Here is a 27,008-nt window from a genome sequence, read left to right on the forward strand (position 1 = left end):
TCATGTGCTATTAAACTTTCTAGACACATAAAAATGCCAACATCAGCTACTACACAAACCAGTACATTGAGTGCTTTACCAAAGTCCAAAGGATTTTAAGAGTTCATGTCAAATATTTACTGAATATCTAACTTTATTTCCACATAAGTGTCTAAAAAGGAGTATGAGCCACATAATTTTCAGAAGTGTATTCATATGCCATTTTGAAAATTTTCTCCTTGTATGTGGAATAAATCTATGAAAATTTACATGCCCACAAAATTCATTTTTTTAAATGGTGGGTAGAATGACTTGAATCACTGTACCTAGAAGACAAGACAAACACACTAAAGGAGCTTCAAACCCCTTCAACCATTGTTGAAATGGCACTGAAGTGGCTAAGAATGGAGGAACCCTAATTTTGGTTCACACTGTGGTACTAAGAAGTTGTATATGGGGCCAACGCCATGGCTCACTTGGTTAATCCTCCGCCTGCAGCGCTGGCATCCAATATGGGCGCCAGGTTCTAGTCCTGGTTGCTCCTCTTCCAGTCCAGCTCTCTGCTGTGGCCTGGGAGGGCAGTGGAGGATGGCCCGAGTGCTTGGGTCCCTGCACCTGCATGGAAGACCAGGAGGAAGCACCTGGCTCCTGGCTTCGGATTGGCGCAGCACCGGTCGTGGTGACCATTTGGGGAGTGGACCAACAGAAGGAAGACCTTTCTCTCTGTCTCTCTCTCACTGTCTATAACTCTACCTGTCAAAGAAATAAATAAAAAGAAGCTGTATGCTACTTGGAAAAGCAAGAACATTCTCAGTCTCTCATCTGTCAAAAAAGACGCTATCACTATCCTATTTATCTCTTAGCATTTTTATGAACAAGAAATGAGATATGTCATACAATAATGCATTTTCAAAAGGCTTTTGACAAATTTGAGGAGCAATAATCATCATTGATTAGAAAATCCAGTTACTTTTAACAGCAGATTTCAAATTGCTTCAAAGGATGTTTAGTAAATAAATACTCACAAGTTACCACTATTAACCCCTGAATTAAGATAGCCTACACAAGTCACTGATGGTTACTACTGACAATACAATCCCAAACTGGTTATGAAGATTGACTATAGTGCAATATATATTTAATTTAGCTAATAAGAAAGTTTTACTTTAAACAAAGTACTTATAAGTCCAACTGATACTCTTCTGAATAATACAGCATGTTCACAAACAATGCTACAGTTTTAACACACAAGCATGTTGGCTAATCTAAACTGTTGGAATCAGTGCTCACTTGCCCAGTATCCACAGACATTTCATTTATAACACTATGGATCTAAAAGCAGTTAATAACATCAATTGGTTCTGTTTTAAAGTTCCATATGGCCCATAATTAGCAGATTTAAGAGAAGGCAAAAGCAGAAAATCAAAGCAAAGGAAAATTCAAATTTTATAATGAAGACAACATAAACAATGGACAATTCAACTATAATGCTGAAATTAACTTTGTAGTAAGATACACAAACTGTACACTATGTTCAATAGCAGAATTTTCAAGAAAGTAGACTAACAGGTAAGATTGAATACTGACATGTAAACACAACCAACAACTTAAGAATTCCCGGGATGATTATTTTACATTTATTATATCTCCTAATATGCTGCAACTTTCAAATAGGTACCTCAGCAGAGGAGATTTAAAGGCAATATAAAGAGCTTTATGAATGAAGAAGGGATCATGTTTTAGAATAGTTATGTAAATGCATCAGATTTATTTTTTGGATCTTTTGGCTTGTCCAAAAAGAAGTCAGAATACAGCCTGGCAGATTTATTTTGAGAAATTAAATAAACCTAATCCCCAAAACAAACCAATAACTCCTCCCCAAACATTAAACTTATTTCCAGATTTTGAAGCAAAAAAGGAAAATGTATAACACAGCAAACAAGGAGAGATTATAGAAAGATTGCCACATTACACATATTTTATAACAATCTCATTAAAAGAGACCATTGTAATCTGTTGCTTCAGATTGTGTTAGGTTGTTTTTTTTTTTTTTCCTTTTTTAAGGTTATTCTAAGGAAGCAGGATACTTCCTACTGATCCTAGGTTAATAATGAACTTACTAATGTGAGGGTATCCATTAAGTAAAAGTACGTTTTGGTTTACTTAGGCATGATGATTTTAAAAGACTCAAACCTTTGTTGAAGACTCCTTGAGTTCGATGAGACTGTCCTGTAGAAAATGAATGGAGATGACAGGTGAGCTGGCATAGTTCTCAGAACCCAGAGGAACTTTTGGAAGTATGGCTGTAACCTGGAAATAAACCAGCTACTTCTTGTGAGGATAAATTTCGTGATATCATTAGCAATATGAGTATCAACAGTAAAACAAAAACAAAATCATGTAATGGAGTTGTAATGTTTAAAAAAAAAACTAAATTATATGTACTCAGTGTGAGAAATAAAAATTTATTCTGCTCAGAATTCAAAAATAAATGTCAATGCCACATTTTTCTTATCTTAGTACTTAATAGGTAATTAAGAACACAAAACATTTTTCTCCACAAAAAGCTTAAAATAGTGGAGGTCACTGTGGAAGAACAACACTAATTTGTATTTTTATAGTTTTTCTTAATTGGGAGGCTTCAAATTTTACTTAGGTTGTAATTCTAACATAAATACATACAGTTTCGATCTCAACTAGAAAACTCAGTGGCATTATTAAAAAGAAAACAAAGTACAGTCTATAAAAGAACAATCACTTTTTTTGCAAAGTGCCTATAATGATGAATCATATTACCTCCCACCAAAAAAAAAAGAAAAGAAAAGAAAGAAAAAGTAAAAACAAAAACAGAAAGAAAAAAAGGTATTTTAAAAAAAGAAAAATCAATTATAATATTCCACCACAGTGTTCTTGATGAAGAATAAATAACTTACAGTTTTAAAAGTTCAACGTACTGCAAATTCAAAGATTCCATGAAATTAGATGACTTTAGAATTAAAATTAAATATGGAGCAAGGAATGGCTACCCTGAGTCTTCAAGAAGGCTACACCCACGATTTTGTGCTGCAGTTGAATGCCTGGGGTTTCTCTTTGCTGGGTGGTAGGATTGGATGCCACATCTGCTTTTATCGTAACGCAAGGTTCAACTTGTTGGGAACCCAATGGGTATAAACAAACCTCCAAGGGAAGATACAACAGAAGCTGCATGCTCACTGAATATACACAACTACAGGAGAACTGATCACCAAGGAGACTTTAAAATGGAACTCCTTTCAAGATTCCTTCTTAGAAGGCACATCGGTATGATGCTCATCAAGAAGCTTGATGAATTCAGAGGTATCTTGTTTATCCTGTATCATCCAGGGTGTCTTCAGTACTAAATATTCTTCAATATTTATGCTGAAAAATAGGCTTCATTCTGCTGAAAAGATTCATTTGCTTGTAGCTACCATTGCACTCCAAAAAAGACTGCTTAAAGCAGCGAGGCACTTCGTGGTAAAATTTCTCTTGCACTTTGAAACACTACAAAATTAGTGCTAGGTCCTTGAAGTTTAACATTTTTATAACAAAAATTATCAATGGGAAAAAATCAGTCCACCGATATAGAAAAATTCATTTTCTAATGCAATATAAAACCTCCAGTGGCTCCAGTGAATACTTGGCACAAGACTTGAAGGAAGTCAGGACACTGGTATTCCAAACAGGTGAGCCTAATACGGACGCTGCCTTCCTCAGGCTATACTAACCTTTACTGCGGAGGAATGTGATGGAGAAGGGTGAGTATCAATTTTGCGGCGTTTTTGTTCTGTTAGGACAAAAAGAAACAGAATAAAGTCTATCTCCAGTTTTTCCAAATAAAAATTATGAACTTTCAAGATCATCAAGTGTTAGTTACCCTAGCAAAATCCCTAGATTGCTTACCAAAACAAGGAGACAACAACCAAGTATATGCTAAAATAACAAAAAGTAAACAAATATAAAGAAAAGTACACTTGCCCCTTTCAGGCTCTGCAAGATCTGATCTGGGAACAGGTGACTTCAACGACCCAGAAACTGGCGTTTTTTCTCCTCCTTTAACATTTTCCTTTGATTTCACTTCCTTTGCTATATCTCTTTCTCTGGATGGCTCCTTTTCTCTTTCCCTCTCTTGAGATGATTTTGCTTCTACAATGGGGACAGCGGTCTTAAACTTCTCATCTTTAGCTTTTTCTTCCTTCTTGAATTTTTCTTTCTCTTTGTCAGACTTAGGTGTTCTTTCCTTGGTCTCTCTTGCTTTTTCTTCTTTATTTGGCCGTTCTTCCTTTGGTTTTTCTTTACCATCTTTACCAAGTACCCTGGCCTCTGGAGTAGTAGCTGGAGTCTTTTCTTTTTTCTCTTTTTCTTTCTCTTTCCCTTTTTCTTTGTCATTTTCTTTGACAGTTTTGCTGCTTAAGGATAAAAACACAGGATTTTAAAATACAAAAAATCATAAAGTACATACCATGTTTAAAATCAAAGTTTGCCATCAGCTTCAAAAATTCTGGAATTAAGAAAAGCCCTTTGAAAACTAAAGGAAAACTTTAAGACAAGTAAAAAGGAAGTATTTCTTTATCCATAAAATAATAATAGGGGCTGGAGCTGTGGTATAGAGTACTAAGCCTCCATTTGCGGTGCTGGCCTCCCATATGGATGCAGGTTTATATTCTGGCTGCTCCTCTTCAGATCCAGCTCTCTGCTATGGCCTGAGAAAGCAGCAGAAGATGGTCCAAGTGCTTGAGCCCCTGCAACCTTGTGGGAGACCTGGAGGAAGCTCCTGGCTCGTAGCTTTGGATCAGCCCAGCTCTGGCCATTGCAGCCACTTGGGGAGTGAACCAGCAGATGGAAGGCCTTTCTCTCTGTCTTTCCCTCTGTCTGCAACTCTCTCTCAAATAAATAACTAAAATATTTTTTAAATCAATAATAAACAAATTCATTAATAGATGAAAAAGGATGACTAAAATAATGTCAGGTTCTTTTTTGAGGATAACAAGGCAACAATCAAAACTATATCCCACAAACCAAAATGGAGTACTACTATCAATAAATGGATTACTTAGCTGGATGGATTACTGAATTACTGTAGGCTTTTCTTACATATACTAGCCTTATTCAGACCATCCACAGAAAGCACTCTGTATTAAAATAATTTTTAACTTCACTATTAATACTCCCCTGCATATCCCAGCAAGGCAAACAAACTTATTACATAAAATAAAATTAGGATATTAAGTACATCATCAAAACAGTGGTTCCTACAAAATTTCAAAGTCCAACAGAATTCTGACATAAAGCCCAGTGTCCCTACCTGGTAGAGCTACTATTTCCATTGCTTGAATTCCCTTTTGGAGTGGCACTAGAAGCTTTATTAACAGCTTTCACACCACACTGAGATCTCTCCCTTGATTTATCTGAAATAAAAGTAAGGTTTTATTTAACAAGCATTTAAAAGTAAATAAGCATTTTCACAGCAAAACTATTAGAGAATAATTAGAAACAAACAAGAGGCTGATTACTTCTTAACAGTTATTAAAACTCCCAGCTAGGGAATTAAAAAAAAAAAAAAAAAAAAAAAAAGAGTAATACCAAACAAGCACTGTATTTGTCATGTGATACAAAACATTTCACTGTGTTGAAACAAAATGCATTACTTTTAAGTTTCTGCAAATAAGCATACCAGTCTCCTCAGTACTGCTTTCATCCGATTTAGATGCACTTCCTATCGATGATGAAGAAGGCCCACCACCAGGCCCATTTTGTACACTGGCGACAGCATTCCTCGGAGGGGGGTCTTTGTGATGAAACTCATTTTCAGGTATCATGTATGACTTTCTACTTTTCAACTGCCCAGAGTAGCTGAAAGTCGCACAAAGTGTTTAAATATACAAACACAAATCAAAAAGCACAAACATGGGGTTCAAAAGAACAAAATCAGTACTTTATTCACTCTACTACTTGGTTCCAGAGAATAAATAAATATTTTCAGTAACTTCTTGAAGATCTTTAAAGCAAACCCTGGAAAACTGCCTTACAAATAAAAAAAAATTTTCAGTGTAAGCTGATCCTAAACTAAGACAACTCTACTTCTTTTTGTCCTTTAAGATCTGATAATTCTATAATGACAAAATTACATTTCTTGCCAATCAAGATAGATTATATATGACTTTTGAAACTATCATCCAGTATAGACCGGAGGTTGACAATCAGAAGCAACAACTCTCACCAGCCTGTGGGAACATGATCGCATAATCTCCCATAATCTCCTGAAATAAGGCAGAAGATAAACTTCAACACTGTAAAACATTTTCAAGTCTTCAGAATCCTTCTGTCATCTAATCTCATAAATCACATTAAAGTATAATTTTGTTACCCCATAGCCAATGCATATAGATCTGGCCTCTTCTCTTTTTCTTCTTGGCAGATTTTGTGCACTCTTCTCTCCAAAGCCTGACCCAGATTCAGAACTTTTGGGTACCAGGGAAGTATTTTTGTGAGTACAATCAAGATATTCCTGATGTGAGTATATTCGCCTGTTTCAAGGCAATGTACTGATGCCTGCAATAAACGTTTTATGATCCATTATTAAAACGGTACAAGTATGAAGAGAAAAAATTCCCCTTTGAAAATCCGTTTTTGCTTACCTTGGTTAGTTTGTAATGCCATTTGTGTACCACATGTCGAAAATTTTCATAGTCTAGTTGATCAGCTTTATTTCCACCATCAAATCCAGTCGCCCGTAATATGGTAAGGAATCCGGGATAGTTACCACATTCCTAAGGGGAAAAGTTGGCTTCTGAAGAAAAACTATGTCTCACAAAACAGCAGAAACTGAAAGTAGACTAGATAAATGATTACATGTAAAAACGTGTATTTGGGTGACAGGTAGTTTGCACAGACAGGTTCAGCTTGTTCAGTGTTTTTTTAATTTAGAATATGTTATAAGATAAAACTGTATAGCACTTCTCACTAATGAGTAATTATGTTTTTAAAATACTGTTTTACAACTGAATCTTAAACTTGGCTACTCTTTTAAAACTCAACCATCTAGAGATTACTGGAAGTGGTCATTATATACATGGATAAAAGGTAAGGGAATTAACTAGTCATACAATTTCATATCGAAAGTCATACCTTTTCATATGTGGCTCTATCGCTATGCCACCTGGTCACAGTCTCTAACATGCAGCAAAGAAATCTCCCGTATCGACTAGCTTCATTTTCAGTACAGCTTGCAACTGTGTAAATTATATCAGAAAAAACCTAAGGGTAAAAAGTTTGAAAAATAAAAGCAAGTCGAAGTCAAAATCAGTTGACAATATTAAAAGATCTTCTTATAGTGAGTCATATCAGGTAAGTTTAATCAAAATGTGCTTTTCCCATTATATTCACACTTGCAGAGTCCTATGGAAATTTGACCTTTGTGCAGAAACACTACATTTGTAAAGCAATTTAAAAAAAAAAACCTTTTATATAAGAAAGCAGATTTCACAATGACAGAAGAAAAAAACTGTCACTATTATCATACAATAGCTTCTTAAAGAGTCAGCCATACGTATTACTCGAGTTAGGGAACAGTAAGCAGAGGCAAAACTGATAGAAATTAGAAATAGGCAGCTGACATGTTGTAACACATATTGATGCACAGTAATTTGACAAGAGAAAGATATACAATTCTGTGAATATGACCATCCTGAAAAGCGTCCCTGCTTTTATCAATGTGTGCTATTATTGCTGTTTTCAGGAATGAGGGTTAACAAAGAGTTCTACCTACTATCAAACAACATGTAAACTCAAATGTTTAGTTAACAGCTTGATCTTAAGTGCTTACTACATATCAGGTAATACCCAAAGTGCTTTTCATGTGTAATGACTCATTTTATCCTCACAATTTTATGAAGCAAATACTGTAAATCCTGCTATACAGATAAGAATACTGACGCACAGATAGGTTATATAACTTGCCAAAGATCACATAGCTAGAAAGCAGAAAAGCTAGGATTCAAGTTCGGGCACTTGACTTTCTAAATCATGCTTTTAACCACACACACAATAATATGTCTATAGATTATAATGTTTAGCTATGCTTGTGTGAGACTTTTTTTTAAAGGTTGCAATAAAAAACTTACTCGATCATAGCAAAGAAGTGTGGAAAAATTTGGAGTTTTCTGTTGATGTACCAATTCAACAAAACGAGCACAGTAAACAGCATCAATTGCTGAAAAAATACATCGAGGAAATATACACAGCTGTAGAAATTTTGTGATGGTCTCATTTTTGGTAGATTCTAAAAATAACAGAAGAAAATATTAAGTGGTAAACTTCTTCCTCAAGTGCCTGAAGGCCACTAAACATGACAACATACTAACTTTAGCGTAGAGAATGCCATAAAACCACAAATTATTTATGGTTTGTAACCAAATTGCTATGCCTAGGATAAGAATATCTTTTTACTCTGTGGTCATTTTTCTATCTATGATTTCCCCAGAACATGACTTTATACAGAAAATGTGAATGGTATGCTGCCAATATTGTAAGTTAATTAAATTCACCAGCAAGCTAATATCAGTTCCTTCCATGACCATGTGAAGTTGATTCTGCATCAATGAATAACCAAAAAACAGAATAGTGAACACTGAGTTGAAATATAATCATTATAATATACTTCAACGTCTCCAAAGTGATAAAGATTTGCTTTTTGAACTTAACAGCAGCAGAATGTAACAATTCCAACAACTTACTTGCTAAAAGCCAGTTGTCCTTTTCCAATTTCAGTCTTTGCAGAACTCTCTGTACATGTTCCATCTGTTTCTTTTCTTCTTCAAGAAGCTTGTCCTGAAGGGCAGTACAGCGCTCCTTCTCCTTTTTCTTTTTATTTGGAGGCTACAAAGTATAAGTTAGATATACACATTACCTCCCTTATTTTAATTAAAAAATTTAAAGAGATAAATGCTGATGCTTTATAATTATTTCAACCTGGATGTATAATCAGTCCATTTGGATGTGCTTTCATATCCGTCCTATACATCAAAAACAGTGCCACAGTTTTCATAAAAGTATCAAAACAGACTACCTTCCCAATAGTAAGTAATATTAGTCTTGGAGATAAAGCCATCTTTGACTCTTCTCCTTCACTCTTATATTCTATTTGACAAGTCTTGTGCATAATTAGTACCTCCACTGCAGTCTAAACCCTCGTAACCTCATGATGAATTTCCCCTAAAAAAAACCACCTACCTGGGCTACTACTAGTCTCCTCCCTCATCAAAAGCATCTTTCAGGGCCAAGTGCTTGGCACAGCAGTTAAGATGCTGTTTGGACATCTACATCTCATATCACAGTGCCTGGGTTCAAATATTGCACCTGATCCCAATTCCAGCTTCCTGCTAATGCATATCCTGGGAGGCAGCAGGTGATGGCTAAGGTACTTGGATCCCTGTCATCCATGTGGTAAAACCAGATGGAGTTCCCAGCTCCTGGCTTTGGCCTGGCCCAGCCTCAGCTACTGTGGGCATTTGAGGAGTAAACCAGCATATGGGAGATCTCTGTCTGTCTGTCTCTCCCTCTTCTTCTGACTTTCAAATATATAAATATTCTTTAAAATAATACATTATTTTAAAAAAGCATCCATCACACCACTGTCATGAGTTATCTTTTTAAAGTACTATTCTTTATCATTATTACTTCCCTATTCAGGATTCTAAAATAGCTCTCAATTTTATCCAGTCAACTTTTCCTCCTGACTTTAAATATCCTACATAATATAGCCCCATCCTAACTATTCAAATTTGTCATTAAACAAGATCACTAAAATGAATGTAGTCTAAAAGCCCAGACTGTTTCCTGACTCTGTTGGACCCCTAGAGTGCCTTATTTGCATCTGTATTTCCAAACCTAATTGACCATAAAGGCCTGCTCAGCTCAAGACTCAATAAAGTCTTCTCCTAAAGAGTTCAACTACCACCACTCTTGCAATTCAAGTCATACAGATCTGTTTATCTTAATAGCATAGCCTTTTATAGAAAGACTTCTAACTTCAACCCATTCATCAACTCCCTGCTCCACCCACTGAGGTTATACCATTAAACTAACTTAAGAAAACATTGTATACAATATCAAGATCACAGCCTTAAGGAGCCTGAACTAAAACAATTTCAAAGTATGGGTATTAATAAATTAACATCACAAAGTTATTGTACTTGAGCAATGAGAACAAAAACCTACCATTTCCTGATTGTCATCGATTGCTTTCATCTGGACTTTAAGTTTATTGACTTCTCGTTCATAGCTGGTATGTGGAACTGCAAGGTCATACATTGTCAATGACCAGAATGTGGCATAGAATTGAGGGCTGATATCATCCCAGACTTTGGAAACATGTAAGGAGACCACTGCTTCATGGACAGGAGCCATCACCATTTCACACGATGTGATGTACTTGTGAACTTTATGTTGCTGTTTACTTCCCTTTTCTGATTTTTTAAGTTCATCATACTTCGACTGAAGATAGAAAGTAAAAACACATACATACATAGAAACACAATATAATTTATAGCTTTTGACTTTCAAAGTATAAAAACCTACAATCTTTTTTAAGGAATCAAAAGATGACCAATCTCAAAACTATTACAAGAATTTTACTTTCTTACCAGTAGCATTTATTTTAACATAAACCATCCCTGGAAGCTGTTCTAATTGTTATTCCCATATTCTGACTATGAGTTTTTCAACAGATTCTTATTAAGTCTGACCCGTTGAGTAAGTGAAGAGGGAATGCATACCCCCCACCCCCCATCCATGCCTCCCAACCTATTCCCTCTTACTGCAGTATTAGGGATTGAACAAGTAGAGCTTCCAGTCCTGCTTTTGAGATATTCAATGGAACTAAGCGGAGGGTCTTAAGATTAGTAAAGAGGTAGAACAGAAGGAGTAACAGCCAACCAAGATAGAAGGTAGTATCATTACTTGAAGTTCCTACCAGATGTTAACAATTTGCCAATTAAGAAGCTGGATCAGCACTAAGAAACGTTAGGAAGAAGTTACAATAAGACCAATGAGTACGTTGACCAGCTGTTCAGGTTTGCAAAGATTTAAGGGTTTCCCAGGATGCAAGATTTTAGTACTAAAACTGGGAAAGTGTCAGGCAATTCAGGAACAGCTGGCTAACTTACTCCTTAGCCAAATAAAATGTCCTATGAATAGCTGTGGTATTGAAGTTTAAAGAATGTGAGAAATGATGCAGCAGCTTTTTTGAGCTGAATGGTATATCCTAATTTGGGAAAGAGTCAGAGGAAGGCCACATTCTACTCTGGATGAGAAAAAAATTGTTAGTACAATGGTAGGTAATGCATGTTATATCACAGAGTGTACACCAAATGTAAAAAAGAAAATACAAACTACAGTCATTGCTATTGCTTCATATCCTTAGTCTCCTTAGGATAAAAGAGCTCTCTCTCATCAAGGAAACTCCATTTGGATTAGACATCATCCTTAAGGCAAATCCAAGAGAAGTCCTAAAACCAGCTTCTTTGACAGAAAAGAAGCACTTAAATTATTCAATTTATGCTAAACATGTAACCACAAACTAGAGTCTGCTTCCAGGTCTGTTATGTGATAAGAAGAATCTCAGCTCCTTACAGTCCAACTCTTTTTCCTTCTAAGTGCTCTGGGTACCACTGTACCCCCAGGCTTGCTGAACTGAAGGCATACCAAAATCTTTGTTTTCAGACAGTATCTCAAGCAGAAACTGAAAAGCTTACATCCATTTTAGAGAGCATGCCAACAACTGAGACCACAAAAGTGATAACTATAAAGAACACCAGTTATGAGAGGGCGTAAGAGAGAGACACCAGCTGGGATAACAATTTTTTTTTTCAATTTAGAAAGTGAGTCTTTTTGAAGATAACTAATACAAATCTAGGTGAGCAGAATGACATCTGCTAAGGGTATAAGAAAACATGAGATAATAGTGCTAAAACTATCTGTATAAAACAATCTAGCCTCCCCCCCACCCCCAACAAAAAAGATAACTTAGTTATCTGATTTGGGCAAGATCTAGAATATGAACTGGGGGAAAGGCTCTCTTTCTAGCCCATAACTCAAGATAGATTTCAACAATTGAAAACTGAAATTAACAGGTTTAAGAGGGTTATAAAATAGCTCCAATCTCCTTAGTCCTCCGGTTCTGAATCTATGACTTCTATTGCTGGGCATCCCCTTAGTCCCTATCGTGTTAGAAAAAAAGAGCTGTACTTCATATTTACCTAGGATGAAAACTTCCATGCCTAAGGTTAGTTTAACTTCCACTTTAAGCTCACATCTTCAGTCAAATGGAAAGCTATAGAGATAACAGCTCTATATTTCAGGACACTTGAGGGAACTAGAAGAATGGAACAGAACTGATATCTACATTATTGCTATACTTCTGATTACTACTCAAAAAGCTGTTACCTCAAGAAACAGTGTTTGGCTGAATTATTCCGAAGAAAGCCTATTGGCAGTTCACTTTTATGGAAGAGACCTAGCAGTCCTCTAATGCTCATGCACTTGCACTACTTCATTGAAGGTTCTTCAAGAGAGGCTTCTCAAGAAGCAAAAGCAAGGATCTCCAAGGCAACTTGAATGCCCATCCAGTGCAACCAGGTTGCTGAAGAACTCCCTTTCTAGAGAGTGACTTGTAGATTATAGATAAAGACTTATCTCTGATGTAGCTATATACACAAGGTTACTTCAAAAGGTTGGCAGAACTGAAAAGTCAAGTTTATTTTGGCACAAAAAATTTTGAAATCTGGGGCCAACACTGTGGCAGAGTGAGTTAAGCCACTGCCTGCAGCACTGGCGTCCCATATGGGTGCTAGTTTGAGTCCCAGCTGCTCTACTTCCAACCCAACTCCCTGCTAATGCACCTGGGAAAGCAGCAGAGGATGGCCCAAGTGCTTGGGCCCCTGCACCCATGTGGAAGACCTGGAAGAAGCTCCTGGTTCCTGGCTTCGGCCTGGCCCAGCTCCGGCCATTGCAGCCATTTGGGTCGAAGACCACTCTCTCTGTGTCTCTTCCTCTAACCCTGCCTTTCAAAATAAATAAAATAAATCTTAAAAAAATGAAATCCACACAGATATTTCATAATAGGTATTTTCCAAGAACTTTTTGAAGATTCCTCATAGTTTTGTTTTCTTCCTCAATTCTGAGAGGGAAATGCCACTTTTTTTGCTATCACTTAAGAGACAAAAACACAATATTTTACAAAGGCTAGAAAAAAGATACCTATGTGTATGAATGACTGGTTCTACTTTCTAAACTAGGGAAGTTCAGCCAACCGGGTGTTTCTGTTTTCTAGGGTTCACTACTGTTGATCACTGTGCTTACTTCTCATCACAGCACAGGGCAATGAAGCAACTCTCCCACCTCAGTGCTTCAAGTAATCAGGTCCTCTATTGTATAGCTGAGACTGATCTGTGGGTTGGCGCAAAAATAAGAAATAACTATACAAAGACAGCATACAATTCTCTGGACTGAGAGATTCAAGAGGGAAAAGGTTTAACTGACACTCCCTTATCTAGTCTATAAGACAGCATCTGCTGCAATAAAGAGATGATCAAATCAAATAATGTTTAAGGTGTTTTTTGGGGGGGTGAGATAAGAGACTGTGGCAGTTGACATATAAACACTAAGTTTGGTGGGGGAGGTCAGCGCTGTGGTACAGCGAGTTAAAGCCCTGGCCTGTAGCACTGGCATCCCATATGGGCACCTGGGCATCAGTTCAAGCCCCAGCTGCTCTACTTCTGATCCAGTTCCCTGTTAATGCACCTGGGAAAGCAATGGAAGATAGCCCAAGTCCTTGGGCCGCTGTAACCAACTGGGAGATCCAGAAGAAGCTCATGGCCTCTGATCAGTTCAGCTTCTGGCCATTGTGGTTATTTGAGGAGTGAACCAGCAGATAGAAGACCCCCCCCGCCACCTCCACCTCTCTCTGTAACTCTTTCAAATAAATAAAATAAATCTTAGAATCCAAGTTTTTCTGCACTTCTTTGACAGACAAGCTCTTCTACAGAGTTCTGTATCGCTGACAAAAATTGGGATTCAGTTTAAGAGAAAGGGTCAAGACCTTTCTCAAACTTCATAATGAAAAGCCTTGTACAGTATATAATTTAAAACAACATAAGCATAAAGACCAGAATCCAAGCCTATAGAAAAATAAACATCCTGGGGATCCAGTCACTGGAGTTAGTAAACTACTATGAGTTTACTAACCATGGCTCTGAGGGGAAAGGAAAGCTGAATTCACACTAACAGTCACTGTTTTTTGGGGCTGTCTCCTCTCCTCCCACATCCTGACTTGAATTCAAAGTCACTACAGGGATATCATGCTTGCAAAGTTCTCAGTTTACTTTTGGGTGGGTTTTTTTTTCCAACAGTTTTATTCAGCTGAAGAGAAAACAAAACCGAGAATATACCCTCCCTAGAAAGTACACAACAGAGAAGGCAAGGCTTTTTATAGGATTGGGTAATGGAGTCTTTTTTTTTCTTTTCATTATTTCTTTGCTTCTTTCTTTCTAGGAAATATGACTAATATCAAGTCAACTATCTGACAGGAATATTCTTACTGAAAAAATATTACTTTGTAGTCAACAAGAGATATTCTCAGATCCATTTGTTTCAGAATTACCTAGCACTTGTTTAAAATAAAGGATACTCTAGGGTAGGTGTTTGGCACAGCAGTCAGCGCAGCACTTTGGCTGTCTGCATTCCATGTCAGAGTCTCTACTCTCAGCCCCTGCTCTGCTACTGACTGCAGTTTCCCACTACTCCACACCCTGAGAGCCAACAGGTGACACATGGCTCAAGCATTTGGGGCTCTGCCACCCACCTGCCATTCCAGGATCTTGGCTTCACCCAGCCCATTCCCTGTTGTTGCATATATTTGGAAGTTAAACCAGCAGATGGAAGATCTCCCTCTCTCTTTGCTTTCCAACAAAAAAAAAAAAAGAAAAAAAGAAACCTAGGAATTTCCAGACATCCTTAAAGTTAATGAATTAAATGTTTGGGATGCTTTAGCAGGTTAAATTTTGGTGTGTGGTGTGGCATAGCAGGTTAAGCTACAGGCTACAGCTTGGAACGCCAGGATCCTATATTGGAGTACCAGTTCCAGTTCCAGCTGATCAGTTTCCAATCCAGCTACCTGCTAATGTTCCTGGGAAGGTGAAGGATAATGGCCCAAGCACCTGAGCCCCTTGCCATCCATGTGGGAGACCAGGATGAAGTTCCTGGCTTTGGCTTGGTCCACATCTCACTATTGTGGCCATTTGGAGAATGAACCAGCAGATGGAAGATCTTTCTCATTCTCCCCTGACTCTCTCTCACTACAATTTTTAAATAAATCTTTTTTTAAAAAAAATTTTAGTAAGTTTGAGACACAGGGTTCTGAGTTATAAAGATGCTTCTCTGGTGATTCACATCTACATTAATAGGGTTCTCTAGTGTCCATGAGATATCAATCTGGACAACTGGCAGAGTACAAAAAGTAAAGTAATAGACTGAATAAAACATACTTTTTTTTGAAAGATGCATTTATTTATTTGGAAGGCAGAGTTGCAGAGAGGCGGGGGGGGGGGGGTCTCCCATATGCTGGTTCACTCCCCAGATGGCTGCAATGGCCAGAGCTGCACCTATCCGAAGTCAGGGATAGGCGCTTCCTTCAGGTCTCCCACATGGGTGCAGGGGCCCAAGGACTTGGGCCATCTTCTGCTTTCCCAGGCTATGGCAGAGAGCTGGATCAGAAGTGGAACAACCAGAACTCAAACTGGCGCCCATATGCTGCAGGCTGCAGCTTTACCCGCTACGCCACAGCACTGGCCCCTAAAATATACTCTTAAGAAGGGACATTTCCATTGAACACTACTTACATCCGAATATCAACAGAAGATAGAAGTAACTCTCCAAGGGACATAAGTTAAACATATCTGTGTCAAATTAATATGCATTTAAAAGCAAGACAGCTAAGAAATAACTTACAATCATTCTTGAAAGGCAGCAAAGATAGTTGTACTTACCGAAATATGGTGTGCATACATTGGCCTAGACAGGAAAAATGCCGCATCATGGGGTGTATGAAATTCATTACAGAGCACATCAATTGAAGGCACTCGTTTTATATAATCTTCTGTGCTTAGGTTAGATGCTAAAAACCCACCAAACTGTACCAGGGTATCGTGACACTAAATTAAAAAAATAAGGCAGAAAACATGAATGTGCTATCATTTTATAAAACCATCAAACACTTTCCAAAATGAAGAAGGTATATCATTTTAATATTAATTAAAAATCCAAATTTTACAATTTAAAAGGATGTTATAGGACACCAAGTAAAATCACAGGATCATATAAAAAAGATGCTAATAACCTGAAATGTTGACTAATCCAAAGCTTTAAGAATACACCAAGTCCCATAAGTTCCAAGTTAATGTTCATCACTTTTAGGAGAATATAATTATTTATGTCACATAAACAATATGCATGGGGCTGGAACTGTGGTATAGAGAGTTAAGCCTCTGCCTGCAGTGCTGGCATCCCATACAGGCGATTGTTTGAGTCCCAGCTGCTCCATTTCCAATCCAGCTCCCTGCTAATGTGCCTGGTAAAAACAGTGGAGGATGGCCCAAGTATTTGTGCTCCTGTACTCATGTGGGAAACCCAGAAGAAGCTCTTGGCTTTGGCCTGGCCCAGCCCTGGCTTTTGCAGCCTTTTGGAGAGTGGACCAGTAGAAGGAAGATCACTCTTTCTGCTTCTGTGTCTCTGCCTTTACAATAAAAAAATCCTAAGAAAAATATGCATGAGGTGGATCCAAGATGGCTGAATAGGATATAGCCATGCTGATTTCAGATGCCTTGGGGTATGAAAAGAACAAAGGAATGACCTGTTTCCAGGAGCCTGACTGGGAGAAATTTTCAGTGGAAAAGTGACAAAACAATGAAGACTCCATGAGTCAAGAGAAAGGGAGGACAGAGATGCTGTCTGCACACCAAAGGAAATGATCAAGAGTGAAGAGACATCCAACAAAATGGGAAAAAAAATATTTCCAAGCTACCTATCCAAGAAAGGACTAATATACAGGATGTATCAGCAATTTAATAAACTTAACAACAAAAAGAAAATCTGGTGAAGAAATGGGCAAAGGACCTCAATACACAGTTCTCAAAAGAAATGCAAATTGTCATCAAATATATGAAAAAATGCTGAACATCACTAGCCATCAGGGAAACGCTAATCAAAACTCAATGAGATATCACCTCACCCCTGTCAGAGTGGCAAAAATCCAAAACACAAAGAGTTGCTAAGAACTCTGGTAAGAATATGAAGAAAAAGGAACACTAATACACTGTGGTTGGGAATCCACTATGGAAAACAGCATGGAGATTTAAAATACTAGAAACAAACTTGCTGCATCATCCAGCAATCCCATTTCTGGGAATATACTCAAAAAACAGGAACGCATTGTTCCAAAAAGATACCTGCAACCACTATTGTTTACAGAAGCACTATTCACAACAGCCAAAATATGGAAATCAACCAAGGTGTCCATCAATAGATGAATGATAAAGAAAATGTGGTATATATATATACATACAATGGAATATTATTCAGCTATAAAAAATAATGAAATTCTACCATTTGCATCAATGAATACAATTGCAGGACATCGTGTTGAGTGAAATATGTCAGATACCAAAAGACAAATACCACATGTTCTCCCTCACACGTGGGAGCTAAAATTAAAAAAGAAAAAATAAATTAAAAAAAGAGAAAATGCCTGTATCAGTATGACTGAAAATATAGTTTTGCCAAACTTTGTTTTATACCTTGTCAAGCCAATGGTTAAGAATATTATACTACTATAGTTTTAATGATTTGTGTGATCACTTTAAAACGTAATTGGGTAAAAGGGTCATCCTTCCATCTGACTACTGTTTTTTAGTCCTTGCCCATATTTGTCAAACTAGCATTTTTTTTGCTTTATATCTGTTGAACTCTTTATTTAGTAGAGAATTAAGTCTTTGTCTGTAATGTAAATTAAAAACAGGTTATCTCAAAAAGGGAGGGAGGGAGAGAGAAGTGAAAATCATTGTTTTATTAGAATTGTATCTATAAACTATATTGAATGTTAAAAACTAAAAAATTAAATAAATAACAATATGCATAAGGCAAATAGAAATCAACTCCTTTGCCCTTAAAAGATGAGAATTTACTTATGTAATATATATTTATAAATGTTATGCAACAAAACCTATGACAGCCAACAAAATTTGTTTATCACCAGCTATATTACAAAGAAAAAAATGAGATACCATCTACTTTATTGTGCTTGACATTCCAGATTTCCAGAGATCAGGAAAGATGAGGCAAACAACTCAAGATTGCAGAAATTTAATGACAGAAAGCCTAATTAACTGAAAGCCTTATACATGTAAAATCTCAGAATCATTTCTTAAATACTATAATTTGCATAGAAATATGCCTTATTTCCAAAATATCTGTTTTATATTATAACTGTTTCATAATTATATAAAGTACAAAACATTTTTGTTTTTCAAATTTTACCACATTCTCTATTTTCCTTTATCAGGTTCAAAAATTTACATCAACACAAAAGTCACTGTTAACTTGCCTGGTCATAGAGCTTTCCCACAAGTTTCAAATGCTTCTCTCCACCTTCTTGAAAGATTACTCCATTCCTCTGCTGAGCCATAAGCAAACAGAGAGGAAGAGCAAGATCATGGTCCAATAGTGCATCCTTTAATCTCTGAGAGGATTTCTTAGTGTTTCTGATCTGGCCAAAATAACCACCCTAAACAAGAAAGACACAAATTTACCAGGATACAATACATAACCCATGCCACCTTATGTGAAAGTGAAAAAAATTTCAGTTACAATCCTTAAGACACGAAATTCCTACGTTCTATGTTCCTTCCCCTTTTCATAAATTTATTTTAGTGACACCATTACTAATTATAATGACTTAAAGGTAAATGTCAATCACTTTCCCCCTTGCTGACCCCTACCTTCACAGGATCATTCTTTATTCACTGTGGATCAGATTAAGCAGAGTAGCAACATCAAGATTTATGGCAATAAAGATATCAAGGACCACAGAAGATTTGGTATTTACTTTCCTCACAGGTGTATCACTTAGTGTCTTTTACATTATGCTTTAGGTTTTTAAAAAGATTAAAATGGTTTGTGGAATGAGTATTTGGCACCTATTAAGCTGATGCTTAGGACACCTGCATCCCATATCAGACTGCCTGGTTCAAATCCCAGCTCTCCTTACAACCCTGCTTCCTGCTAATTTACATCCTAAGAAGCAGCAAATGATGGTTCAAGTCCCTGCCACCCACACGGGAAACCCATAAGGACTTTTAGGCTCTTGGTTGTTGCAGGCATTTAGGGAGTGAACTTGCAAATGGAAGATCTATCTCTGCCCTTTGTCTCTGCCTTCCAAATAAAAATGTATAAAATAACTAATATATCTCAATCTCACAAAGAGAGGTAAGTGGTTGTGAGAGAGTATAGCTTTTGACATTCGGCTTTATGTATTCGTATTAAAATATTCTTTACTATGGCCATGCATACAGCAGTACCTCCTTATCCACACAGGATATGTTCCAAGACAAACAGTGGATGACTGAAACTGTTAATAACACTAAATTATGCTCACCTTTTTTCCCTATATACACACATATTTATTATCTGTAAGTATAATTTATAAATTAGTTGCAGTAAGAGATTAACAAGGGCTAATAATATAATTCAGTGGATGCAGGCTCACTCTCAAAATATCTTACGATATATGAGATGATACAATGCCTACAAAATGAGATGAATGAGCCAGCACTGTGATGTAGCATTAGGCTACCACATAAGGGTTACTTGAACACAAGTAATGTGATACAGCCTGATAAACCAAGACAGCTACTAAGTGACTCTTGGGCAAACAGCATATACTCCCCCTGGACAAAGGGAAGGTAAGATTCCCATCCTGGGCAGGAATGAGGGGCACAGCATGTGATTACATCCTGCTACTTAAACAGAAGACAATTTAAAACTTCTAAATTTTTTATTTCCAGAATTGACCATTTAATATTTATAGATACCAGCTGACCACAAGTAACTAACTACAGAAAGCAAAACTGCAGAAAATGTGGTACTACATACATTTTCTATTGTAAAAGTAAATAACCAAAAATGACAACTCTCACCTCAGCTTTTAGCTGCTCTCCACCAGTCATAGCCTCTAGTTGCTCCATTGTCATTTCCTCTGTAATTTCTATTCCTGCCATTTTTTGTACCACTTCTTTCAATATAAGAAGGTCAAAACTATTCAAAATAAATGGTCTACAATTACAACTTCAAATATATGTGACAATGTATTATAATTAATATAGCAAGAATCTGTAATTATTTGTAGATGAATATAGAGGAGGTTGAAGAGGTTTTAAAACAACTACATTCTTAGAACCAAAATGAAAAATATTTCTTGTGTATGTTTATATTTAATTCCATATAATGTTAACCTTACAGATAGTATCAAAAATAAAGGTACAAAGCAAGCCCATATAACCTTTCCCTCAATTTAATTATTAACATTCTTATTGCCATCTGCTTTATCATTTGTGTGTCCCCCTCACTTCCTCCTCTCTCTGTACACATATACAATTGGATGTCCAATATATTTTTGATGGTATAGTCATCTCTCGAAACAATTCAATTAATAAAAATGAATAAAGAATGATCAAAACACACTTGGAAGAGGGTACACATTAAAGGAAAAAAAAAAACAAAGGGAAGGCAGTTTCCAAGTGTACTATTTGAGCCTGAGATGGCAGCTGTTTGTCCTGATTGTTTGAAATACTAGATCATTTTTTATTTTGTTAGCTTTCTACCAGAAAGCTCTTGGAAACAATTTCTAGTTCTTAAGAGTCTCGTCAATTTCCTGCTGCTGAGGTTTAATATTTGTACTAATTCAGGTTCTGGTGTTGTGGCTTAGCAGGTTAAGGTACCAGCTGTGATACTCAGCATCCCATATGACTGCTGGTTCAAATACACTTCCAATCCAGCTCCCTGCTAATGTACCTGGAAAAGCAACAGAAGATGGCACGATTGCTTAGGCGCCTGTCACCTACATGTGAAACCCAGATGGAGTTCCAGGCTCCTAGCTTTGGCCTGGTTCAGCCCCGGCTTTTGTGGCCATTTGGGGAATGAACCAGTGGATGGAAGAACTCTGTCTCTCCCTCCCTAACTCTTTCAAATTAAAAAAAAAAAAAAAAACTCTCACACACACAAATTCAAACTTTAAGCACTGACACTGGCCCAGAATAGCTAATATTTATAAAGAAAAAGACTGCCCCAAAGCTATGCAGACCTTACATATCTCTAAAGTTCAAATATAAAAATATGCTTTGTGTTTTGTCATGAGATTATACAATGTACATATTACTCATTTACTCATAGTTTAACAGGTAGTCAAAATAAGCAAAAAATGTCTTTTTAGTGAGTTACATATAAAGTCAAATATTTATTCCTATAGAAAGGGTCTGTGTATCAAGTTATAATTTCTTTTAATTACAAAATTCCACACAGATAAATAAGCAACTATTTTACTTGAGCCTACAACAAACAAGTAGTCTTTCAGGATAATATATATCTCAGTATCTCAATACCTCCCCCAAATTCTCTAATTACTAAATTTCACTTATATATCATTTTCTATAAATACCTTTTGCCTGCCTTTAGCTGATTGGCCACATATTGAAGAAGACCAGCAAGATCAATTGGATATTTACGAAAAACTGCACCACAAAAACTAGCCAGGCCTATATGAAGTTAAAAAGAAAAGAGTAAGAATAAAAAGAGTTCATAAAAACAAAACAAAAAGCACACGTAGCATCATTTCTTCAACTAAGTCAATTTCTAAAACAAAATGAAGTAGGAATAACTACCTTGCTGATATCATTGAATGGAGTTCTATAATAGCTAATATTTCTTAAACATGTCAAGCATTATACCAAGTACTTTACATTGATTAATTCATTCAATTCTTATGATGATCATCTAAGGGTGATATAAACCTATTGATGAGGCAAATTCAGAAGATACATCATGTAACTTGCTCATGGTCACATGGCAGAAAGTAGTACACTGATTCTAACCTATGCAGCCTGATTAATTAGGACAGATCAAAATCTCACAGATTACTCAGTAAACCTAAATAAATAACCAAATACCAGCCCTTTAAACATTCCAATCAAAAACAATTATCTGGGGCCGGCACTGTGGCACAGTGGGTAAAGCTGCCACCTGTGATGCCGGCATCCCATGTGGGCGCCAGTTTGAGTCCCAGCTGCTCCACTTCTGATCCAGCTCTCTGCTATGGCCTCGGAAAGCAGTAGAAGATGGCCCAAGTCATTGGGCCCCTGCACCCAGTGGGAGACCCAGAAGAAGCTCCTGGCTCCCGGCTTGCAATCAACACAGCTCCAGCCACTGTGGCGATCTGGGAAGTGAACCTGCGGATGGAAGACTCTCTCTTTCTCTTTCTCTCTCTCTCTCCCCACCCCCTCTCTCTGCCTCTCCTCCTCTCTGTGTAACTCTTTCAGATAAATAAATAAACCTTTAAAAAAACCAATTATCTGCTTTATCTAGGAACATGCCTTGTCAAGGAACTTATCTAGGAACTACTTGTCAAGGGATACAGAAACAGGTAAAATATTGCCAGGCCAAGAAACAGACAAGAGAATAATTTTAACCAATAGTCCTTACCATGATTAGGGAGGAAACCCCAATCAAGACAAGAAAAGAAAATCCTAGTTAGGTTATCCATAGTCTATTCAACAATTACTTGCAAAGCACCTAAATTTTACTGGACAAAACATGGGTCCTGTCCTCAAGGAGCCTAAGTCTAGTGGGAGATACAGAAAATAACTTAAAATTGAGTTGAATAAAAAATTCCATGGGAATACAAAGAAGTTGCATTTAATTCTGACTTTTGGGCAGGAAGATTAACAGGAAAAGCTTTCCAAAATAAATGATCTTTAAGTTAGAATCTAATAAGAAGATGGAATAAGGACGAGTGGTCACAGAGGAGTATTCTATACAGAGAAAGCAACAAATGTAAATGAGCCAAAAAAGTCCAAATTCAGTATTAATGAAAGGTAAAATACTGGAACAAGGGGAATGCTGAGGCTAGAACAGTAAGGACCTGATTCCAAAAGAACTGAGTTGTATGATTAATTAAAGATTTCAGCGTTTAAAAGACAATGGGAAGCCACTGCAAGATTCAGCTATCAGAGATGATAGAATGAAAGACTGGGAGCTGGCTTATATAAAACAAAAGAACAAGAAATAAAAAAGAAATGTGGTGTATTTTTGGTTAAGCAGGCAAGTTTTTGATCTTTGAAAATGACTAGAACCTTGAATAGAAAGGGAGAAAAGTGAGGTTATTTCCCTTAATAACAATTCCTTTAAAATAATAACTAAAAAGAAGAGGATCTTCAACTCCCTTGTAATGCTTACCCAAATTCTCTTACAGTCAATAATGATCTAAAGTTTGGAAATTTGAATTATATGAACTCCATTATACAGCCAAAGATTTGGATGCTCTATAAGCTGAGTGGCTAGACAGCTTTAAAAGGTCTTGACAAACAGACTCTTAGGAAGTCTCAAAATACAGGTGATGGAATGTATAATATAGCAGTTATCACCAACAGTAATTTCACTTTTGGAAAAACAAAAATACTTACTCTGAAGCCAGTTTGAGATGGTTGTGTCATCATGTTTCATTCGCTCCTTTTCTGGATTAGCTAAAGCTTCAATGATACAATCTTTCATTACATTTAGGAAAAATGCATCACTAGCAGAGACCACTAAAATAAAACAATAAGCCACATACTGGAAAAAACTAAAACTGCTTGCTTCAGGCTGTTACAAATTAGTGAAAGACACTCACTTTAGTACCAACTTTTCTTTTTTAGCCTCTTTTCCATCTTAAGAAAGCATGATAAATTCCACCTAAGTCAAGATGTTTGGTAAACCTAACATCTCTCCCTTTATACAACACAGATATATGTGCACACAGACACTCAATCACTCTCATAGTCTTGACTAGTCAAACTTCAGATCAGTCACCTGAATCAACTTCATATCATTGCTTAAGGAATGGTGAATAAAAATAAAGTATGGGCCAGTGTTATGGTGCAGTGGGTTAAAGCCCTGGCTTGAAGCACCGGCATCCCATATGGGTGCTGGTTCTAGTCCCAGCTGCTCCTCTTCCGATCCAGCTCTCTGCTATGGCCTGGGAAAGCAGTAGAAGATGGCCGAAGTCCTTGGGCCCCTGCACCCATGTGGGAGACCTAGAAGAAGCTCCTGGCTCCTGGCTTCAGATTGGCACAACTCCGGCCATTGCGGCCATCTGGGGAGTAAACCAGCAGATGGAAGACTTCTCTCTCTATCTCTACCTCTTTCTGTAACTCTGTCTTTCAAATAAATAAAATAAATCTTTTTTTTTTAAAAGAAAATGTTCACCATACATTTATGAAATGTGAAATCTATGTGTTGCTTCTTCACTTGAAAGGATACAGGCCAAGACATCATAATTCAATGAAGTGAGGTATTTCAATGAATCTACTACAGGTGTTATTAAGTTATCGTACTTCTGTATTTGTGACAAGATCTGGAAGAAAGCAACAAGAACAGAGGGCATAAACTAATCAAAAGATGGCATCTACTATGCCAACTAAATAATACCTGCAAATTTTATTTTTCAAAAGAAATAATGCTTATAATTTAAGTGGCTTCCTATCATTTCGCATTTATATAAAACATACTATTTTGTCACTGCATCAGAAATTTTTCTTTGAGAATGTTTTTCCAATTAGGAAAGAATTCCAGAGGGCCTAAACTTGGATTTTCAATGACAGAGGCTACTATTGCATCAAATGTGTTTTAGACATCTTTTGAAACTGAAATAGTGTGTATCTAAATCACAATGAAATGCCATTCAATATTTCTAAAAGCTAAAATAAAAAATAATTATTTCTAGAAATTAAAATGTGGTAGGCCAGCATTGTAGTGCAGCAGATTAAGCTGCCATTTATAATACCAGCATCCCATATCAGAGCACTTATTCATATCCCAGCTGCTCAGCTTCCAATCCAGCTCCCTGCTTATGTGCCTGGGAAGGCAGCAGAAGATGGCCCAAGTACTTGGGTCCCTGCCAACTACATGGGAGACCAGTATGAAGTTCCTGGTTCCTGGTTTTAGCCTGGCCCAGGCCCAGATGTTTTAGTCATTTGGGGGAGTCAACCAGTGAATGGAAGACCTCTTTCTTTGTTACACTGCTTTCAAATAAATAAATCTTCAAATAAAAATATATTAAAATGTGGTAAACTGTTTACAACAGAAGCACTGTTCCATGTTACCAGAAAAATACAATAAATATAAATACACCATATAAAGTTCTTTATATCTGGCAATCTTTCAATGTTCCAAGTATTTTCCCCCTAACACTACCAAACATTTTAAAAACTACATTGTTCTTTTTCTGCTATGCCAATTTAAAGACACCAAAAGGAAAAATCCCTGAAAATATTAACTTCAAAAACATACATAATCAAACAAAATTGTTGGATTGCTGTGGCTCAACTTCCCAATTTGTCTTCCAGAAGGCTTCACATTTTCCTTGGTTAGTCGCCTACAAGGAAAGAAAAAGGCGGCAGAGGTCATCTTAAGAGACAATCCTCATAATGTTGATAGCTTTGTGATATCATGTAAAAAATAAAATTCTTTCCCAAATATTCAAAATGGATCCATGTAAACAACTGTATTCATCATCATATGCTTTACTATAGAACTTGGATTATTTTAGTTAGCGATTCTCCCTGAGGGTATTAAGATCTCGATATTAAAAACTTAACATTTAGAAAACATACATTTCCATTTTATCATAATAGCCTAATAAGTATTAAAAATTTTACTGTACTCTGCAAGTACACAAAATTCTTCCTGCAGAGAATCTATTATTTTATATTTAGAAGGGCTCATTTATCAGGCTAGGTATTAAGGTATCAAGTTTAATGTGATGTAATGAAATGCTTCATGCCATCTGGTTCAGTGACCCTAACAGAGTAATAGCTAATGTTATACTACTCAACATCAAAGGTTCTCTGCTTTTTCAAGGTAAACATTTTTTAAATAAATTCTACTTCTTTTTTCCCTATTTTTTCTCCTGCTTAGGATTCACTAACATTCAGCAAATTTATAATCTGTTACATTTTTACAGTTCAAAAACAATTATTACACAGAATCTAAAACTCCTCTGATGAATCTGTTACATGATTAACCCAGGAAATGTAAAACTTGAAAAGGTCGTTAAGTGACAGGAAGGAAACTTTTGCAAATGAAGTATATTATGAATTCAGTTCAAAATGTGGGGAATGTGATCATTCTTGAAATTATGAAGAAGAAACTTCAGAAGTTTCTCATGGCGAAACCGGACCATCAATTAAAATTGCTTCATCATCAACTTCCCCCCCTTCACATTGTTCCAGGCCCAGTTTCTTTGGCTATCTTCTGTTTTACCTTTTTCCCTATTTCTATATCAAGTGGTCCTCCTACTTGTCATTACAACCCACTACCCTTTTTATTCCATCCCTTACTGCCTCCACTACCTGGGCAGGAAAAATGAAAGAAATATTTTCTTGATTATGTCTGCCCCTTTTATCATGGTATCTGACAAATAAAACACAATCAGTGAGTATTTTTATAATTAATTATTAGATGCCCTATGGCAAGCTCATGTTTTAAGTAGTATTCAAACTTTGAGAAATTCTACAAATAATAAATATGTTCCATTCTCCAATTCAAGCAATAACAAAATCATATTGCTAAGGCCTGGTGAAATATGTACAGCTTACTAATATGACAAAATTCTAAGTATATTAAAAATTCTGTACATTTTGTATTGTATAAAT

At 36.6% G+C, this 27,008-nt stretch overlaps 1 protein-coding gene across 25 annotated transcripts in view; it reads right to left on the reverse strand.

Moving 5' to 3' along the window:
* THOC2 (THO complex subunit 2) overlaps nucleotides 1-27,008 on the reverse strand; it is a 119,067-nt gene that overhangs the window by 15,011 nt on the left and 77,048 nt on the right. For 7 of the 25 annotated variants that reach the window (XM_051827774.2, XM_051827770.2, XM_051827769.2 and 4 more), the window contains 19 exons: nucleotides 25,645-25,729; nucleotides 24,616-24,709; nucleotides 23,781-23,861; nucleotides 21,761-21,857; nucleotides 20,244-20,361; nucleotides 18,653-18,832; nucleotides 16,041-16,205; nucleotides 12,897-13,058; nucleotides 10,216-10,491; nucleotides 8,733-8,874; nucleotides 8,121-8,278; nucleotides 7,126-7,254; nucleotides 6,636-6,767; nucleotides 6,365-6,549; nucleotides 5,672-5,850; nucleotides 5,303-5,405; nucleotides 3,976-4,406; nucleotides 3,726-3,784; nucleotides 2,173-2,289 (listed from right to left, as the gene is read on the reverse strand). In XM_051827774.2, the coding sequence (XP_051683734.1) occupies nucleotides 2,173-2,289; nucleotides 3,726-3,784; nucleotides 3,976-4,406; nucleotides 5,303-5,405; nucleotides 5,672-5,850; nucleotides 6,365-6,549; nucleotides 6,636-6,767; nucleotides 7,126-7,254; nucleotides 8,121-8,278; nucleotides 8,733-8,874; nucleotides 10,216-10,491; nucleotides 12,897-13,058; nucleotides 16,041-16,205; nucleotides 18,653-18,832; nucleotides 20,244-20,361; nucleotides 21,761-21,857; nucleotides 23,781-23,861; nucleotides 24,616-24,709; nucleotides 25,645-25,729 (2,893 nt within the window). Of the gene's footprint in view, nucleotides 1-2,172; nucleotides 2,290-2,933; nucleotides 3,785-3,975; nucleotides 4,407-5,302; nucleotides 5,406-5,671; nucleotides 5,851-6,364; nucleotides 6,550-6,635; nucleotides 6,768-7,125; nucleotides 7,255-8,120; nucleotides 8,279-8,732; nucleotides 8,875-10,215; nucleotides 10,492-12,896; nucleotides 13,059-16,040; nucleotides 16,206-18,652; nucleotides 18,833-20,243; nucleotides 20,362-21,760; nucleotides 21,858-23,780; nucleotides 23,862-24,615; nucleotides 24,710-25,644; nucleotides 25,730-27,008 lie in introns of all 25 variants that reach the window. The other 18 variants (XM_070066522.1, XM_070066517.1, XM_070066516.1 and 15 more) reach the window with 9 other exon arrangements.

Source organism: Oryctolagus cuniculus, chromosome X (genome assembly GCF_964237555.1).
Source record: "Oryctolagus cuniculus chromosome X, mOryCun1.1, whole genome shotgun sequence".
Lineage (NCBI taxonomy): Eukaryota > Metazoa > Chordata > Mammalia > Lagomorpha > Leporidae > Oryctolagus > Oryctolagus cuniculus.